The sequence below is a fragment of the Prinia subflava genome, chromosome 19 (genome assembly GCF_021018805.1).
Source record: "Prinia subflava isolate CZ2003 ecotype Zambia chromosome 19, Cam_Psub_1.2, whole genome shotgun sequence".
NCBI lineage: Eukaryota > Metazoa > Chordata > Aves > Passeriformes > Cisticolidae > Prinia > Prinia subflava.
In genome coordinates, this window is record NC_086265.1 from 3,633,612 (window position 1) to 3,653,515 (window position 19,904).

The 19,904-nt window shown below is 45.6% G+C and overlaps 1 protein-coding gene across 4 annotated transcripts in view; it reads right to left on the reverse strand.

Annotated features, from left to right (window-relative positions):
• HECTD4 (HECT domain E3 ubiquitin protein ligase 4) overlaps positions 1-17,862 on the reverse strand; it is a 66,754-nt gene extending 48,892 nt beyond the window's left edge. For all 4 annotated transcript variants that reach the window (XM_063415590.1, XM_063415588.1, XM_063415589.1 and 1 more), the window contains exons 1-7: positions 17,407-17,862; positions 7,567-8,084; positions 4,438-4,527; positions 3,952-4,082; positions 2,771-2,879; positions 1,968-2,106; positions 629-799 (exon numbers count right to left, since the gene is read on the reverse strand). In XM_063415590.1, coding sequence (XP_063271660.1) covers positions 629-799; positions 1,968-2,106; positions 2,771-2,879; positions 3,952-4,082; positions 4,438-4,527; positions 7,567-8,084; positions 17,407-17,859 — 1,611 coding nt within the window. In that variant the 5' untranslated portion in view covers positions 17,860-17,862. The remainder of the gene's footprint in view (positions 1-628; positions 800-1,967; positions 2,107-2,770; positions 2,880-3,951; positions 4,083-4,437; positions 4,528-7,566; positions 8,085-17,406) is intronic.
• Between the last annotated feature and the right edge of the window lie 2,042 nt (positions 17,863-19,904).

A 19,904-nucleotide genomic window follows, 5' to 3' on the forward strand; every position in this document is an offset into this window, starting at 1 on the left:
CAAGACAGGATTATTTTTTGTGACTTTGTGGTTCAATAGAATAATTTAATAGAAGATATCTAATATCTTTGAGATATTTAATAGGATATCTTCTATTTATGCTTGTTCTTAAAGACAGAACTGCTTGTCATAAACTTGAGTTTATTTAGGAAACTCTGCTTAAAAATACATAATCCTCTTGTATTTTCTTGCAAATCATTTGGATCTGAATCATTTTTCCAGGCAAAAAGTGTGAGCAATGATTTCTTCAGCCCATGGTGTTCAGGGGATGTTTTTACTGCAGAATGCATCTTTTAATGAAAATGTGATTTAGAGCGTTAGGGATTTTCCATGAGTTGTACTACTACAGCCTCCCAGTTCCAGCTCCACCAGCCCACTCCATCCTCCTCTGCTGAGCAGAAATACAGACATAAAAAATACATTTTATCCTACAAGAGAATTCATATTGCTAAATATAATAATCCTCTGGACATGGAATCAGACAGTTCCGTTCAGTTATTTCACATAAATCCATTCAGATCATGCCCATAAATATCCAAACCTAATACGTCAATTAGAAAATGCTGGTATTTAATTAAAGTGGGTTATGCTACCAACATCAGGCATAGGAAACACATGATTTGCTTACTATAATTTCAAAAATATCCATAAAGACAGAGTGGCCTTTGGGGGTTTTTTCGTTGAGGCTTGCAGGAGACCAAATCCAGTAGAAAAAGGTGCCATCTGAAGAAAGATGCACGGTGGTCATAGTGCTGCCAACTGGGAAGTGATTTACTGGCATTGGGATTATCTGACATACCTATGAGACAGAAAGCATCTTAACAGCTCTGATTTTGCAGTTTGGCCTTACAAGCATGAACAGTATGAAAAATAAACAGAGATCAAATGCAGTTAGTGCAGAAGAGGCTTAATATTGGACTTAGTAGCAGCATTACATTGATTTATTACCAACAGCTATTCTGTGATATTTGCCAAATATCCAAACCAGCTCATTGATCTCAAATTTAACCTATCTAAAAATAAAAGGATCATCTCCTCTCTAATGATGGAGAACAAATGCACAGTACCACAAGGAAAATACACATCCTACAGAGTCACCTACTTTCTGCAACTTCTCTCAAACATTGCTGGAAACTTGAGAAGAAAAGGGGAATCTAAACATTCTCAGTGTCAGGAAACACACTGGACATAAATGTGCATATCCATCCTTAAAACAACAGCAGGAAAAACCTAAAGTAAACAAACTACTCCAGTTTTACAAAGGGCAAATGTTGTTTATCTACAAATCACAACCAGATCGGAAACAACACCTGAATTTTGGGATGGGGAAGAACAAATACATTCTTGATTTACATCAAAGTCCCTTTTGCTGTTGTTTGATTGCTGTAAGATGTGACCACACTGGAATCATGGAATATCCTGTGTGGGAAGGGACCCACAGGGATCATTACTGATCCCTGTTCCTGCACAGACACCCCAACAATCCCACCCTGGCACCCCTGGGAGCAGTGTCCAAACACTCCTGGGGCTCTGGCAGCCTTGGGGCTGGGACCATTCCCTGGGGAGCCTGGGCAGTGCCCAACACCAGGGGAAGGAAGAATCTTTCCCTGATATCCAACCTAACCCTGTCCTGACACAGCTCCAGCCCTTCCCTGGGTCCTGTCCCCGCTCACACAGAGCAGAGTTGGAGCTGCCCCTCCTCAGGAAGCTGTAGATTGGGATGAGGTCTCCCCTCAGTCTCCTCCAGGCTGAACAAGCTCTGTCAGTACAGTATAATAATAGATAAATACATATATTTATACGTAAGACACACTGAAACAGTAACATCTCTGCCATAACTTACACATTCACCACACGGTCGCTTCAAGGCGGGGTTAGAAAAAAGCAGTTCCACAAAATAAGAGACTTCAAGGATAAAACTAATTAAAGCTAAAAAGCGTGTGATTCATTCAGCCTGTCCCCTTTACCTGCAGGGTATGTTGATCCACAAGCTGGAACAGGTAGTGAGGTTTGCTATCAAAGGACACGGGCCGATGGAGGAGTTTGCCGTTGCCAAAAGCCACCCAGCCCGTCTCCAGCTCCTCATTCCGGCAGTACACAAACCCCCTGCAAAAAACCCACCAGGATGTTCAAACCCCTTCAACCCTGCCCTGCTTCTCTGAGGTTTTTTCAAATAACAACTCGCAACCACAGTGCTGAACTTTGACTGAGCTTACATTCAAGTCAGCGATTTTTGTTGTGAAAGGCTTTAAGCGTAAAAAGCCTCGTGGTTTTCAAGCAATGAAGTAGCAAGGAGGTACAGTGAGTCACAGCTGCACTAATTACTTAATGAATGACATAATTAGCAAACAAACACTCACAAACTCAGCTATAAATAAAATGTCACAGAACTGGTCTGTAGTATATCCCTCTCAGCAAAGAATCAACCAACTTACTAGGCATTAAAAATAAAATGGAATCTAAAATTCTGCTACAGTGGAGGTTGAACTAACGGCCTCCACAGGCCTCTTCTAACCTCAACCTGCTATTTAATTTTAGACAAAGCACACTCAAGGAGAATTTCAGATGAGAAACCAAACACATTAAAATAGCATTTAATGAAAATTCACAAAATCGTGGAATCATAGATCGGTGTGGGTTGGGAAGGACCTTGGAGATCACCTCCTTTCTCCAGTCTTGCTACTCCCAGCATCTGGGAGAGGTTTCCCAGTACAGGAAATTTCAGGTTTCAGCAGCTCTGCAGAACAGCCAGCACTGCAGTGGCCCTTACCTGAGGGTCCCGTGCAGTCCTGATCCCAGCTTGCTGATCCCCCTGCCCACGGAATTGGTCGTGTACAGGTAGAGCCCGTCGGCTGCAAGGCACCGGCCCAGGTCTGCGTCTGCAGCAGGAGGACAGCACAGAGCACCTCTGTGACATTCCAGCTGGGAATTCTCCCCTCAGGGAAACCAGCAGGTGCTCATGGCAGGTCACTACCAACCCTTTTTTAATACTGGATTTATTATTTGGTGCTCTAAGAGCTGCTGTAACACAGGCACAGCCCATGAGACCCAGTGGTTTCTTCACATCTCCTCCAAGTCTCAGAAGTGCCCAGGTGGTCTCACACAGTGTGAGAGGGAAGGAGAATCTAATATTGAGCCTTGATCTCATTTCTGCCAAACTCTGTGATTCTCCTAAAGATCCTTCCACCTCTGAACACTTTAATTAAGGCAAAATGTATTTGAAACACAGGGCAGTAATTATTAATAATCAAGAAGGGACACAAGTCCAGTCAATCTATTGAAGATTTGAACACTCAGCTCAGGAAGGAAAAGTCCACTCACACTCCTGCCTAAATTCCTAAAAAGAGATGTCTCCAGTAAATCTGCAGGTAGCCTAAAATGACAACTCAGATTTTTAAATTCCTAAATTTCAAAGCTTGAACTACTATTTCTAAAACCGTGTGAACTCTTATTTATCACAAAAATAGTAAGCAAACAAAGCAGTAAAAACTGAGAATGAATTCAGGAAAAGAAATACAAAAGAAAGCATTAAAAAAAGAACTTCAAAAATCAGCTGGGTAGAAACAAAAGCAGAGTAGGGAAGAGGGGAAAAAAACCCAAACAATGAACTTGTACTTCTAAAAATAAACTTGCTGTGCCACTGATAGCTGGCTATTGAACACAGGGATAGTGCACAGGGCAGTGATTGTGCTCTAACGAGGGGATAATATCCAAACTCTGCCTGACCCCTCTGAAAAATTCCCACTGGAGTCAGGAAGGGTCACTGGATCAACTGCTTTGGACTGTTTCCCACAACCTGACAGTTTAAACCAGCAGCTGCTCTTCAGCAATCAAAAAGCAATATTTTTTAAGCCCCAACTCTGAAGTTTTACATTAATCTTTAAACAATTATCAGCACTTTAAAGCATTGTGTCCTCCTCTGCTGATAGTGACAGGGATGAAATAATTCACCTTTATTTTCACTGCTGGCACCAGTGTTGGCATCAGGGGCAGGTAACATGTCCTCAAAGCCCCAGGACACGATGTGCTTCCCTCCAAGCAGGCAGGAGGGGGATCCAGGGCCTCCCTCCAAAAGCAACAACCTTTAAGCAGAAAATAAAATAAAATTTCATCAAGAATAGCGGTAGGAAAAATCAGCTAAATTAAAAGTTAAGACAAAGATGTATTTAAAGTAATTATTCTGTCAGAGTTCATAAGCCACTTAAAAGAATCATCAATATTTAATGAAAAAAATAGAAACAAACCACCCAAAACCCAATCAATGCTTTTAGATTTGATTTTCTAAAGCCTTCTGCACATGACTAAATCTCAATCTTCCCTAAAGCTTTCGGTAACTCTAAAGCCTTTTAATCACTTTTAAAGACATTCCTCCCTACACACACTTAACACATTTTCAGAGCTGCTAAAAAAGGTTATAAGGAGAAAAGTTCTACCCACCTGTAGAGAACATCAGCCACAGGCAGGGACCCCAGCTCAGTCTGTTTCTGTAATAGATGCACTGTATGAACAAAGGTTTTCAGCGACCCTCTAAAAGGACAAGAAAAACATGAATTAAAGATGTCTATTGAAGCCAGACTGAACACACACAACAGCAGCCGTGGAGAACGCCCAGAACCACGGCCACGATTGGAATCAGCTTCTCCTCTGACTGATGTCTCTTCCCTGGAGGATGTTCATTCTTTGGGGAGGAAGGGGAAGGAGGAAAGAGAGGGACAGACAGGCAGAATGCTGAGGAACCTCTGGCCTAAATCCCACCACCTTCTTTTGGAAGAGGCTGAAGGGAGGGAAAGCAGCTGGGTCATCAACAGCAGGTCCATAAAGACAATCCAGGCACCTGATAAAACACCTCAACACTGCTCCTGAAGCAGCTCTTTCAGGATTAATCACATTTAAATCTCCAGTGCCACCCGTGGATCTTCCTGGCTGAGCCCAAGTGTGAGCAAGGGCTGCTGCACTCCCGCCTGGAGAAGCCTTTCCTAATTCCAATAGGAAAGAGCAGAGTCATCCATTTCTTATCAAGATTCTGATTACTTTGCACAGAATCATGGAATATCCCAAATTGGAAGGGACCACAGGGGTCACCACCCAGCTCCTGTCCCTGCAGAGACACCCCAACAATCCCAGCCTGTCCCTGGGAGCATTTTCCAAACCCTCCTGGAGCTGTGGCAGCCTCAGGGCTGTGCCCATTCCCTGGGGAGCCTGGGCAGTGCCAGCACCATCTAGGGGAAGAATTTTCCCCTGATATCCAACCTAACCCTGCCCTGACACAGCTCCAGCCCTTCCCTGGGTCCTGTCCCTGCTCAGAGATCGGGGCTGCCCCTGCACTGCCCCTCCTGAAGAAGTTGTGCATTGGGATGAGGTCTCCCCTCAGAACCCCGAATTTGGAAGCTCCAGATGTCTTTAAAATTTTGTATTTTACAATTCCTGTTTCAAAGGTCAGGGCCATTTTCTGGAAGATGTGGTAGCTTTATTTCCATGTATTACAGCCCACCTAAGTAGGAGAATTTGGCCGTGTTTTAGGTCAGTTATGAGCTGCTTTCTTCACAAACAGGAGTGATCCTTGCCCTGCACTCTGCTGAATCCAACCTTTTGCTGTCACATGTGGTCAGTCAGCTCCCAAACTTTCCTCCTCCACGCCCCAATCCCTGTTTTCCCCAGTGACATCTTCAGCTCTTTGCTTTCACTGATAAACCTCAGCCTGGAGAAAATTGACACCAAACACATTAAAGCACCTCAATTAATTATTTAAAGCAATATTTACCCTGTTGTTTTATTTTTAGCAATAAGAAGCACCCAAGATTGCAACTAGGAATATCAATAATAGTCTCATTTTCAAGGTTTTCTCTTCAACACATGACTTAGATATTTAAAGGAAAAGTGTGAGGCTTTCAGAGGTGAACAAAGCACAATGGGATATTTCAACTCTCCTAGCAGTGCAAGGCAGACTTGCAAAAAAAATAAAAGATCAACCTGAAGTTCAAAAGCTCTACTTGATATTTAGCTCAGCTGCAAGAGAACATCCCATATTTCCTGCAAATTGACATCTGGGAAAAAAAAAGAAATGAGATTGTGTTTATCAAATCCAATTTCTCTGAGCTATGTTCAAGTACATTGCCTTTCAGATAAGGCAGTTGTCAGGACAGAATAATTTGCCACATACCATAAATTTCTCATTGACTTCATTAAAACAAGTGCACTAGAAATTAAGTAGGTTTCATTTGAATAAACCTTTTCCTAAAGCAAATCATGCTATATCCTGGGAACTGCAACATCTTAAATCAGAGTTAAACTTCACAGACAAGGCTGTGACCTGCAGAAACATTCAAGCCAACATTTCCAAAAGGCTCCTGGTGACTTTAAAGCCACATTCATGGGGCTTTGCAGAGGTTTTGTATTTCTTCCCCCTCTCCCCAAGCCCCACTCTCTAAATAAAGTAAATTTTGATTAAATCAATTATGACCAATTTGTCCTCAATCAGCTGATGCCAAACCCATGAAGGACAAGGGGTATTTTAATCTACAATGGTTGAACTCTTCACTGGCAACAAAATGAAAAAATACCTCCAGACATTTGAGAGACAACACCGAAATTGAATCTGAAAGGAATTGCCCCGAAACCTGGCAGTTCCACCTTCTCCAGCCAAAGAAAGGTGCACAAAAGGGCAGGACAAAGGGAAAAGGAGACAACTTTTCTCCCTGATAAACACATTTGGAACCATTCCTAGAGCAGTAGAAGCAGCAATATGCACACGAGGCATTGCTAACCCAGATCTTTCTGCTTTTGCATATGCTAAACACATGCTAAAAAGAAATGCTTAGCAGTTTCACCCTTTCCAACCCAATATTTAAATATCAGAAAGAGAAAGGCTGGTGCAAGCTAAAAATAAGTATCACCAGTGCAGTCACCTCATTTTTGATTTGTTTCAAAGGAAAGAGAGAATGAACACCAACCACAGCATTGCCCAGGGTCACTGGAGTCACCATCCTGGAGGGGTTCAAAATATGTGGATGTGGAATTTGGGGATGTGGTTAATGGTGAATCATGGCTGGATTTTGCCAAAGTTCCTTAATTCTCTCTATTTTGCCAGTAGACTTTTGTGTACTCGTGACCCCTTGAGAACATCTGGTTGGGATTTTGCCTTGGGCCAGACCTCAGGAACCTCAGCTCAACCCTCAAACTCAAGTATTCCAGGGCCTTACAACCAACCTCAGCAATCCCGTGACTCTCTTATTTCATCTCCCTCTGTTACATTCCCCTGTGGGAATGGTCTCTCCCCCCTCAAGGACCTCTAGAGCTTGTACCATGCAGTTTGACCATTCCTTCCCTTTCTGACCCCACTGGCTGTGTCCCAAACTGCCCCTCCCTGGCAAGAGCTGAGAAAAGACCACGTTCCTCTGTGCACACCCTCTTTCCCTCTGGAGACCACCTGGAATAAACATCTTACTGCAGCTGAGGGTTAGAGCCTCCTTTATTCTGTCTATGAAATACTCCTCCAAAGCCTCTTAAGGTCTGAGCTAGCTTGGAACTTTGGAAGGGTTAAAAAGGAGGATTTACTTCATCCCTCACCTCGCACAAGCCAAGGCAACCAGGGCAGCGGCAGCGTTTTCCTTCTGCTTGTAGGGGATGTGCTGTCCGGAGGGCGCCGTGTCCTCGAGCCAGGAGCAGAGCAGGGCCTCGATGCCGTTGAGGCAGTCGGCCGGCTCCTTGGTCAGGCTCAGCGGCTGGCAGTCCCGCAGGCAGTTCAGCAGCACCTCGGCCGTGATGTTACACAGGGAAGGGTCCGTCCTGCTCTGCGACTGGATCAGCGGGAACACCAGCAGCAGCCCCATGCGCGAGGTGAAGGGAGCCTGCTCGGGCTGCTGTAACAAGCCCTGGCGTTTGAGCAGCGCCAGCGCCTCCTCGTCGCCGGCGCCGTCGCGGTCGTGCTGCTCCTCCAGGGCCAGCTGGCGCTGCGCGTTCCAGAGCCCGCGCAGCGCGTTCAGCCGGTACTCCAGCAGCCGCGCGTACGCGTTGCTCTGGTTCCCGCACACCGAGCGCAGACGCTCCGCCAGCTCCGTCGGGTTCTTGGTCTCGAAGGTCAGGATCTGGGAAGGGAGAAGTGGGTGTTCATAGAGGTTTTTAAACGGGGGGGGTGGGAATAAAAAATATCCCATATGGCTGTGGTGGGATTTTTAGATCAGCTGTTCTCTGCAGCAGATGGAGGGATATTATTTTTAATTTCTGGGAATGAATAAAGGTACACCCAGGGCTGAAGAACAGGTGTGTCACTGTGAATCTTAGTTTACTGAGCGTTCATACTAAAGTAGAAGTGTGCAGCTTCTCACTCTCGTTAATGTAAACAGAAGATCGTGTTTTGTAAATAGTGCTATTGTTATGAATCCCTTCTCCAAGAGAAGGGAGGTTAAATGACAGCTTCTTTGACCAATGTGGGTAAGAGGTGAGAATGCCCCTCTACAGTCTATGGTCACCTTGCTAGAAGTATAAAACAGGAAGGAATAAACAAACCAGAGATCTTCTGCCCTACTACTCTGATCAACCCAGAACTCCGGCTCTGAGTGTGTCTTTCTGGCTGGGCTCACAGCGATACAGGTGAGAGGTGCTGTGCCCATCCTGGGGTGAGGAGTGATGTCCATAAACTAAAATGGAATCCCATGAACCTCCATCCATGGAGGCTGGCAGAGGTCTGGCCAGCTGCCCAGGGAGGGCGTGGAGGCTCCCTCTCAGGACATGTCCCCGTGTCACCTGCTCCAGGTGACCCTGGCCTTGGCAGGGGTTTGGACTGGGGGAATCTCCAGAGTTCCCTTCCCACCCCACCACTGTGGGATTCTGTTACTGCTCAGTCAGCATCGCCACCAGACCCAGGCTTGGGGGCTGCTGACAGCGATTTTTGAGCTTTTCTGTAAACAACTACAACAACACAGATCGTAAAGAAAAATACACACACAAAAGAGTAGCTTGGAAAATAAACACTCCCCTCCTCTGGAGCATTTTTCTGTAATCGAGGCAATTTTGCTAAAAACTTCAAAAGAACTGCGAGGTTGGAGGGTCCCAGGGGTTTAGAGCCCTTCTATGAAAACTAACAGGTCACTAATATTGCATAATAAGAACATGCCTGTTCTAGTTTTGGAGCACTTCAAATAAACAAACCAACCACCCAGTTCTTTCCAATTCACCAACAGTTCTGTTACACTCTCCCTCCCCCCTGCTTTTTTACCCTCTTAAATTTTATCATCTTGCACTTAGCTACACCCTTCTCAAAATACTTCAAGTTGCTGCTGTAGTTAAAAACCCTAAAAGTCTCCTCCTCATCATTTCAGACAGAAGAAAGAGGCTTTTTTGGCACTTCTAAATAAAACCGGAGACCAAGCTGGAACAACAGAAAACAAGTAAAGCATGACACAAAAATGTATTTATGGTTTAGTACCCAGCCTGGGACTGGAAAACTCAAGAGTTTTAAGTGATTTACAGGTAACTTTTCTCCTTCCAGCAAACAACAACAGTAGAGATCAGCAAAGTCACTTAAGCTGTGTCAAGCTCAAGGAAAGCCATGAGCCAAGCATTTTCTGATACTCTGGATCCAGTATCCAGAGGGATTTGGTGTCCAAAGGGCTTCTGGCCACATTCCAACGTGCCTCATCTCATCCACCCTCAAACACAAACTTTGGCCCATCTTTATGCTGTAAAACTGTCCTTCTCTCATTTAATAAATAAATATAAACATGGGAAGGGGAACATGAGAGACAAAGCTGCCATGGGGAATGGCATCCGGGGCTGTTTGTTTTGTGAGGTTTTTTTTAATTGCAGGCAGCAATCATAGAGACCATGAAATAAATGTTTCTGGCTAATTGCAGACTCCTGAACAGCTTGTTAAAATGCTGCAGGACAAATCACATCTGCCAGTGCCACACAGCCCCTGACTAAAGGCAAACAGCTTTGCAGGAGGACATTCACCACCAGAGCCAGGAAAAGTTCACTTGAAAGGAATTCACATTGTAATTACACTTGAGTGGATGTTGTATTGAGCTTCTTATACCTAATAAACCTCCTTTAATTAATTTCTCCAAGAGATTATGAATATTAATTCCTAAACCATATATTATACATTTAAAATAACCACCTCCTGTTGTGTGTTCTGCTGTCTCAAAAATAAGTTTGTTTCCTGTGCTAGATGGAATCACTTTCTACAACAGTTGGCGTTTGATTTTCTTGAACTAAACTGGATGGATTTTCCACTAAGTGACAACAAGCTGCAGAAATAGGAGGAAAAAGAGAATTAAGGTTTGTATTTTGAGAGTTAAATGCTGAAGAAAACAGGTCTTTATTAATACCAAAGATACCACCACAAAAGACAAGCTGTGATGTACGTGGTGTTGCATGTCTTGCTCCTCAAATCCCACAGTCGAACAGGAAAATGAATTTTTTTTGCCTTTGATATGGCTCTACAGCTCTGAGTCTGTCTTGTAGCAATCAGGACGAGTCAGTGTCAAATATGTGCAGTTTTGCTGATGAAAAGCTTTTTCCTGCTGAAGTTTTAGTTTCTCCCTGCTCTCACAGTTGCCAATTTGCTTTAAAAGCATGCATGGTCTGTCTGGGATTGGTAAGAGCGTTTTGCTTCAGTCTTTCATAGGGGAAATGAGCACTAATTTGGGTAAATGATACAGGAGGTACATCAGCTTCAACAGATTTACAAGATCATTCCAAAATGGGACTTAAAGACTTTTGATAATGCAGTTTCCATCATCTGATTTTCATACATGGCTTATGGAACCAGTGGAAAAAAACCTCTTTATTATTCAATATCATCTGAGGGTCCAAGCAGGCATTTGCACTTCCAGAAAACAAGAGGACACCAGAAGAAAGGTGTGAGGTCATCTGCTGCACAGGACACTTCAGCAAATTCAATTAAAGGCTGTTTTCCTCAAAAGCCTTTTTACTAGAGGTCAGCACTCAGAGCTACCTCCAAAAAGGAGCTTTGAGACCAAATGTTCCCAGTGAGGTTGGGACAAACACCTCAGGAGCTTCCAGGGTTCAGACACATCCCAGGGAACTGCTCTGGTTCTCCCTGGGAACCAAATCCAGCCTTTCCCACCCCAGCAGTGACAGAGCTTCACTTGATCCCTGCCAGATCCATCAATGTTTCCCTCTGGATACGTTAAAGACTCCACACAGGAATCCCAGCCCTTGCCAGGGTTCTCGTATCTCCAGGCAAAACTTGTCATCTTCCAACTATCTGAAGTCAAAACAAGTTAAAATAAAATGCAAAAAACCCCCTCATCACGTTCTTTCTCAAATTCTGATACAGACAACACAACTACCAGTGTTTATAAAAGGTAAAATCCCCTTTCCTGCTGTCTCTGGGCTGCCTCAGGATTTACTCCTGAGCTTCAGCAGGCACACAAACCTCACCTGAAGCAGTCCCTGATCCATCACGTCCCAACTCCAAACACTCCTGACCAACAAGGCTTGAACAGAGCCAAAGAGGATGAAGAGGATGTAACAAACACATCACTTTGCCACAGAACGAGTTACCCAAGTAGCTACTTACATATAACTAAAAGCTGTGCTATTAAATAGTTTAATTGTCACTATTTTAATTTTACAGTCTCTTATCCTTACATATTATTTCCTTGTTTGATCTTTTAAATCAATTTTAGTCAATATTTTAATTAGAACATGGTAGAGCCAAAGTTCAATCACTCTAATTGGTCTTTGACATCTTCTTCAACATCAAGAACCACAAAAAGTATCTGATTTTAGATGAACCATGGGGAGGTGTCATCTTTCCCACTGTATCCAATATTTGTCTTTTTGCATCCTGCTAAATGACCTTACCCAGGTAATTGTTCCCATTAAACAGAATTTTTGCCAAATCTGCTCCAGAAAGGAGCGGCTGACATTCCCTATTTTCAGGGCAACGTGTTTCTCTGCTGATAATAAATACCAGACCAAGTGCAATCCACACACACTAATATACATGAAGAGTTTCAGCCTGAGGTTTTATGACCCTATTAAATAATTTTAAATGTGAGCTGTCACTAAAAGGCAGCTTTTTCCTCTAGCTACAATTCCTGCCCCTTGTCCTCTCCCTGGTGGAGGGCATTTTATTTTAATTCTGTTACACAGGGAACTGAGGAGCAGTGAAGTTGTGCACAAAGAGGGGGTTTTATCCTAAAGTTGCATCTTGGAAAGGGAAGCCTCTAAATCTCCCCAATAATATTTAATTCTTTCTCTCCAGAGTTCAGCTGGCTGAAGTTCACATGTGAAGATGAAGATGGGGAAATATTTATCAGGATCAATTACATCTCTAATACCACCCTAAGAATTAAACACAGGAGGTAAAAACCAGACAGAAAAACAGAAACAATCTCAAAATTGTAAAATATTTTTAAAAGCAGCATGAAAAAATTAATTCTATTACTTTGACCACCTCATTACAGGTGTAAGGTCATACAGAGTTAACTGAGAGGCAGCACTGCTTGTTTACTCGGCTCTTTTGCCTCCAGAAACACCAATAAAGCAAAGTAAAAAGACTGAATTACAAAAAGTATGGATTATTCTGTAAGGGAAAGAGCACAAGTGAGAGTTTTAAAGGTACTCTGAAGACTGAAATACACATCCCAACCGAAGCTGCTCCATAAACAGCCCTGTGTCCCTACTCCTTGTCTCCCACTGTTCCTGTCTTGGCATTTTTTGGGACATCCAGCACAAAGCTTGGTGCAAAACCCACCTTAATTTCTTCTAAATTTTCTAACCTCTCTCTAAGACCTTTTCCTTGCTACACCATGTGCCAAATACATAAATATATGCAAACATTTTCTCCCTGATGTTTTAGCAGCTGCTACACTTTACACCGTGCTTTAGTGTTGCTGTTTAAAACTACAAGTCTCAAGGTTGTTCCAATTTTTTCTGCTCCAAGAAATTTTAACCTTATCCTCTTGTCTGAAGCCTCTGCTGAGTCCTGTGTGGAGCAGAGCAGGTTTTTAACTACTCAGCTAAAAGCAGAAACTATTTTCTTTTGTGAAAGCACTAGAAATCTCATTGCTCAGAAATAAGCACTAAGACACCGCTATCTTTCACAATTTTATCCCAAATCATTTTTGTAACCATACGAATTTATGAAATAACCTTAATATCTGAGATGAATTACAGAGAACAAGCAAGCTGTAAATAAATAAAATGCTATAAAGTATTGTTTCTTTTTCATTAAAATGTTTCTTTGGCTCTTACTCAAGTTGTAGGTGAAAATGGCTGCAAAAGGTAAAGAAAAATCTTTGTAATTTAAACATCTGAGAGTGCAGATCACTGAATTAATCAGCTGCAATTGGTAACAAGATCTATATTTGGGAAAAAGATTTGCAAAATCATCCTTGAGAAGGATGTTTCTCTACAAGGTTACCTAAAATACTTTGAGATTTCAAAACTCAAAAGTCAGAGGCACATTATTAGAGAAGTTTAATAAATTCCAAGTCCTGGCAGAGGCACCCTGGAGCACTGGAAGGGGATGCACAGGCAGGATGAGGCTGCTCCAAGGCTGCCACACGCCTGGATCAGCAGTTTGCAAGTCAGAGGTCACAACCCCAGGAAGGGTCACCCACTTAGGAAGGAGTCAATTGTTGGTGGTGGCATTAGGGACTTCCAACATGACAGAGGTGACGCTTGTAGATGGTAGTAAGGTCACAGGCAGAAAGGTTTGGGAAGCAGTGACCCAGATAATTGCAGGGAACTGCTCTCTCCTTCAGCAATCAGGGAAAAGTGACAAAATGCTTTCACTGGGCTGGGAGGAAAATGGGTGAAAACTTCCAAGTTTAGAGGAAACCTTCCAGTCTAAATAATTTTATGTCGAACACAAGTCAGTCACAGGACTGGCACACGCTGAGAAGAGAGAACTGGAGTTCAGCTTTTCAACCTCGCTGCAGAGGGCCAGCCCAGGCCACACTGGGGGGAAGAGGAAAGGCCACCACTTTTTCCTTACTTGTTTTATTTTTATTATTTTTTACCTTCCACTTGATTAAAGGAAACTATTTTCAGTGCAGAGCCACACGTGCCCAGTGGCACCTCACTCTGTCCTACTGAACAGAGCTTAACAGGAGTCCAAACATCAGATGAGGCCAGACATGATCCCAACAGCTGCTGAGGGAGGATCTGCACTCCCAGCTCCAGGTAAAATCAGAGGAAGGTCCCCTGCCCTTGGGGAAACCTTTAATCCCTTCCACCCCAAACCATTCTGGGATTCTGTGGTGACTCTGCAGAGCTGGCAGATCAAATCTCCCTGGCCAAAGGGACCTCCCCTCCTTCTGACAAACCCTGACCACGCTCCCGGCGTTCCGGACCCCAGGGAAGGTTCTGGAAGTGCTGCAGCTCCCTTTGGGCAGCTCTTCCTGCACTGAATGTCCCTCCTGGGTGGGCACTGACCAACCAAAATGTCACGGCAACACCTCCAGCTCTGTCACTTAGGGTTATCTCCAAGGAGGACAAGACTTTGCTCTTTCGAAGATTTCTCTGTGTGAAAGATTTTAAAATAAAGGTCCAAAGGCTTCTATAATCACTGACTAATCCAGGTCTTTAGTGGGAAACCTGCACCAGGAGCAGCTGGTTCATGCATATCATTACAAAATTCTATTAATTTTTTTTAAAAACACTCTCATTTTTGGTAAACATGCTGAAACAATCTAAGAAGTTGGCACACATCGTCACAGAAAAAATAAAAACAGAGCAAAAACCTCCACACTCTTTAAAACTCAACATACTCCTAGAACAAGCTGAAAGAGAAGATTAAGGCTCTTGTAACATACCATTAAAATATATACGCATAAATACGAGTGTATTCAAATACACAAAAAGATAAAATCGAAGTTGCATGGGAGTCAAAATAACAAAATAATAACTTTTCATAAGCCTTTCTTGGCATAACACCAGCACTGTAACATTTTTTCCTCTGCTTTTCTTTTTATAAATAGACAGAACCTTTGAACAGAAGGACAAAGGAAACACATCCAAACACACTGACATTAGTCACCAATACGCTCTTTAGAGGGGTATTTAAGCAAAACAGACCAGAATGATACTTCTCCACCCAAAAAAATATCCATTAAAGTATTAAACATTATACATTTTTAATTAAGCACTTCAGCTCAGAAATTGAGCCAGGCTTCTGACCACCACTGATGAAGCACAAGAAGTGAATTAAAGAAGTTTCCTAATCAAAGCAGCAGCTGCAGCATCTCCTACCCTTGGCCAATAGCACATCCCAGGAGGTTTCTGTTTGGACCATTTTCAAAGATATTTATTACACTGCAAGTAGGAGTAGAAAGAGTGTAAATGAGCTCTTGTGTGGCAGTCGATTGCATGGCCACGCTTCAATCAGATGTGTGCACCTATTTCCACAAAATGGCTCCTCAAAGCCATTCCACATCACCAAAGTATCCCTTATTTAAATAATAACAGCATTAAAAAAAGGCAGAGAAAAGTTACGAGCTAAACGTTCTACATTTGCACCACGTGAAATTTCATTTTTTTAAAACTCTTCCCCCTCAATACCAAACCCTAAACCCTAAATTTTTTTAATGTGAAAATTAAATTGACCACTTGTGATCATCAGTTCTATCAGTGGATGGAAACAAAAGGCTGTAATAAGCTGTGACTTAAGAACAAAGGTCAAAATAAGTCAAAATCAGTACTTATGAAAAATAAGCACCACAGCAAAAAGTAGTATTTAATTATTTATTTAGAAGTTTTGCACTGCAAACGTGAACAGCAGGAAAAGAATCTGTGGAGCAGGAAAAATTATGTGAATCAGGGCATTGGATTGCTGCAACACCCATTATGATAAATGTCACGAAGCACAGGACACAGTAGCACCAATTCCATTCCTATCTCTCCTAAACAACTGAAGTTTTAGAACATTCCTAACACTAACAAAAAATTCTCCAGAGCTCAAGTGTTTCTCAAGTGAAGCTGTATGTCAAGTTTCAAGCTGGAACACACTTCTGGCCTGGCTGGCAAGATCTTAAAATAAGGTCTTGTTTGTTTTTTAAAGGATATCCTCCTTTCTTATGCTATAACATGAAAAATGCTGTGGGAGCACGTTGTTTTTCTAGCACAGTTTTTAAACTCAATGCTGCTTCTAGAACTATGCCATGGAATCAAAATATTTTCTTGCATCCAAGCTGCACTGAATGCCAGAGCAACTCTGATCACAAGGGAGAATCACTCCACGTTTATACACACAGAGATAAGTCAGCCACCTTAAAAATCTCCCTTTTCTTGTTCATGTGATATTTGCCACCATCCATTTCATGTGAGCAGCTGATTTTCCCATGCCATTCCCCAGTGTCCCGACACGCAGGACACAAAACACACGTTCAGCAGAAAATATCTTTCCTCAGATAAGGCTGGGGAAGTTTCCCCATGGCCCATAAAGATTCCACGTCACCCGATGAACAACAATGATGCTGTCAGGAGTGCTGATGGGTTCTTCTCATGGCAGCTAAAGCCTCACTAAAAGGGGTTTTTCGGCCTAAAATGCCTGGGGACCAAACAGAGCCTGGAGATAAAGCTCCGGCTGGATCGTCCCCTGCCTGCTGCCACCGCTCAGCTCCGGTGACAAAGCCCCTGTGTCACCGCGAGCCACATCGCTGGGGAGGAGGGTGGGGTGAAAGAGGAGAAGGGAGGCACACAGGGGGGAAAAAAAAATGTGCAGTCTACAAAATAGATGCAACCTATAATCCGTGACATTCAGTCCTTCCGCGGCTCCTCCTAAGATGAAACAGCTGCACCGCCTGCCTGCAGCCAACACCACGGGCAGTTCTGGGAAGGTAAAAAGCTGGGATGAAAATCTGGGCTGCCCTCTTGGCTCCTTAATAACGATCACTGTCAACAGCTGAATAAAACACCCAAGCACCCCTGAGCACGTCCTTGCACGGCTGATGAATTACAAACCGTCTAAAAGTAACAGCAAGAAGACACAAAACCTTCAATAAAAATAAACGGGCCAAAGGCCACGCTGAAATCCGTGAGTGCGGCTCTGATTTCCAAACCTTATGGAGCCAAAACAAGGAGAACGCACCAATACTTCACCCTCCATTTACATCAGCACCTCACCATCCTCCTGCCCAGCTCCACTTTCATTATTATCCGAAATAAATTAGACTGACTCAAGACAAGCAGAACGCCTCGACACCGGCTGGCTCCGGACTCCAGATCCCTCACCCGGCATCCGCATCCAGCATCCTCCATCCCGGCCCCCCAGCATCCTCCCCTAGTCATCCTCCCTGCACCCCCATCTCCCATCCCCCCGTCCTCCTCGCCTCAGGCCTCCGCTGCCACCGTGCCCCTCTCCCGAGGGCATCCTCCCCCTCAGCCCCCGGCCCTGCCCCGTCCCTCCCGTCAGCTCGGGGGCCGCCTCACCTCCAGCTCGGTGTCGCCGGGCTCGGCCACCCCAATGATCTCGCTGGGCAGCTCGGCCAGGTCGGTGACCCGGATCAGCCCGTCGTGCAGGAAGATGGTCTCCTCCTTCACCGACAGCCACTGCGCCGAGTCGGTGGCCGCGGCCGCCGAGGCGGCCGCCGGGGACCCCATGGCGCGAAGGGCGGGGGGGCTCCGCAGGGCTGAGGCGAGGCGGGTCCCGCTACCCGCCCATGGCGGGGGCAGGGCGGGGGCAGGCGCGTCCCCAGCGGCCTGAGCGCCGGACAGCCGGGGCGCGGCGGGCAGCAGCGAGGAGCGGCGCGTTGCCACCGCGGCGGCGGCGCTCCGAGGAGCTCCGGGAGCCGCCGTGCCCGCCCGCAGCCCCGCGTCCCTGCCCGCCTCACACACACCGCTGACAGCGCGACGCCATGTTGGGGGCTGAGGCGGGACCGGCATGCACCGCGCGGGGAACAATACACCCGGCCCCCTCCCTGCCCGCGGGGCCCCGCCCCGAGCGCCGGGACACGCCCCCAGCGCCGGGGCCCCGCCCCCGCGCCGCTCCCGCCGCTCCGCCCGCGCCGGCGGCGCTACCGGCAGCGCCGCGCCCGCACGGTGTGTGCTCCGCTCAGTGCTTCACCCGCACCGGGCACAGCGGATCGTCAGCACCGCGGGGAGTGTGGCAACCGCACCGGGAAGAGAGGGTCACCTGCACCGGGCGCAGCGCCGCACTCGCACCGGGAGCGCTCCCCACAGAGCTTCACCCCGCTCACGTCGCACCTCAGCGCCTCACCCGCGCCAGGGAGAGCGGATCGCCCGCACAGCGGGGAGCGCATAAACTGCACCGAGTACACTGCCCTCAGCTCCTCACCCTGATGGGGAGAGCGGATCACCCGCACTGGGTGTTCTCTCATCTCCTCACCTTCATGGAGGGAGCGGATCACCCGCACCGAGTGTTCTCCCCTCAGCGCCTCGCCTCATCCCTCAGGGGTTGCTCCCCTCAGCGCCTCGCCTCATCCCTCAGGGGTTGCTCCCCTCAGCGGGCCGGTCCCCTCAGCGCCTCACGTCCCTCCCTTGGCACTGCCCCGGGCTCTCACCCTCATGCGATGGCCGCTCCCTCAGACTTCACCTCCCGCCACCGAGACCGAGACCTGCTCCCTCAGTGCTGTTCCCCTCAGTTTCCCTCTCAACCCGCTTGGCTTGACTTACTGGGCCCCACTCAAACTTCCTATTTCCCTCCAGGACTGATCCCTCTTGGTCCCTCACGTTCCTCTCAGGGTTGTTTCTCCTCTCCCGAGCCTCTGCTCACCTCTATTTTGTTTGTCCCCTCACAGAATGATTTCCCTTTCTCCCTTCCCCTTGCCCTCCTCTCCCTCATCGTCTCGCAGGAATCCTGTCACCTCTCAAAGAGCTTTTCCCAAAGGACTCGTGAGCAAGCAGGTATGTCCCTTAAAATCTGTACCTCTGGATTGATGGGTTCCAGAGAATGTAAAGCAAAAGGGTTGCCACTCCTCAGTATGTGTGGAAAAAAGGGGTGCCAAAGCAAAACTGATCCTTCTTTCTCAGCCTAATTTCACCCTCAGTTCCCTCAGACCTCGCCCTGAGCCCGTTCAGAGGCACAAAGTGTCACAGTGTACCTGGATGTTCAGCAAAGGACGTGCTGCTGAGACAAATCATGTTAATGAGAGAGATGTGGTGATAAATGTTAAATAGTTTTAGTGGATAATTGCTGCGGGGATTCCCATTGCAAGTGTCTGCTTTTCATGGAACCGTGACTGTGCACAACTGAGCAGAGATAGAGCTCTATGCATTTATTTACCTGTTTGATCAGATTAAATTATTTAACATATTAGTGCATTACAATGAATGTGCTGTGCTGTTGCAGGAAGAGCTTATTCATAGCTGGAGTAAAACAAGATCTACCGCCAGTGCTTTATATCCTATTAAATCTGATTGGGAAGAAGCATTTTTTTTCCATGTAATGGATGACCACTCAACATAGGACCCACGCAAAGCCCTTTTGTAGCACTGATTCAGCAGTGTGAGCACTCACACACACCATTGTGTAGCTTGTTTTTGAGGCCAGTTCAGTTGACACAGGGTTCAGGTAAGTTCAAACAAGCAGTAATTTAGAGATCTGTGTGATAACTCTGTGCACTGTTTGGTAGGACATCCCCACTACCCATGTGCTGGAGAGTAGAAGAGCCTCCAGGCTTGGTTTTATTCTAGAAACAGATATTATTTGCCTCTGTGCTGCAGTAATTTTTGAAGAGGGAGAGTGTGCAGAGCTGCTATCAGAAGATTTTAGGAGGGAGAAGCTTCATGGGCATCTGTTATTTTTGGTCAAGACATGACAGAGAAAACAATGGCTGCAGACAGACTCTGATCCTCCCGTGGGAGCCCTGGGAGGACTCAGAAAAGAGGGAATGCTGAGATTGGAAGATTTTCTGGCAGGTGGGATGTGGCAGCTGAGTTCTGGCAGGGGAGATAAGCCAGGCTCCAAA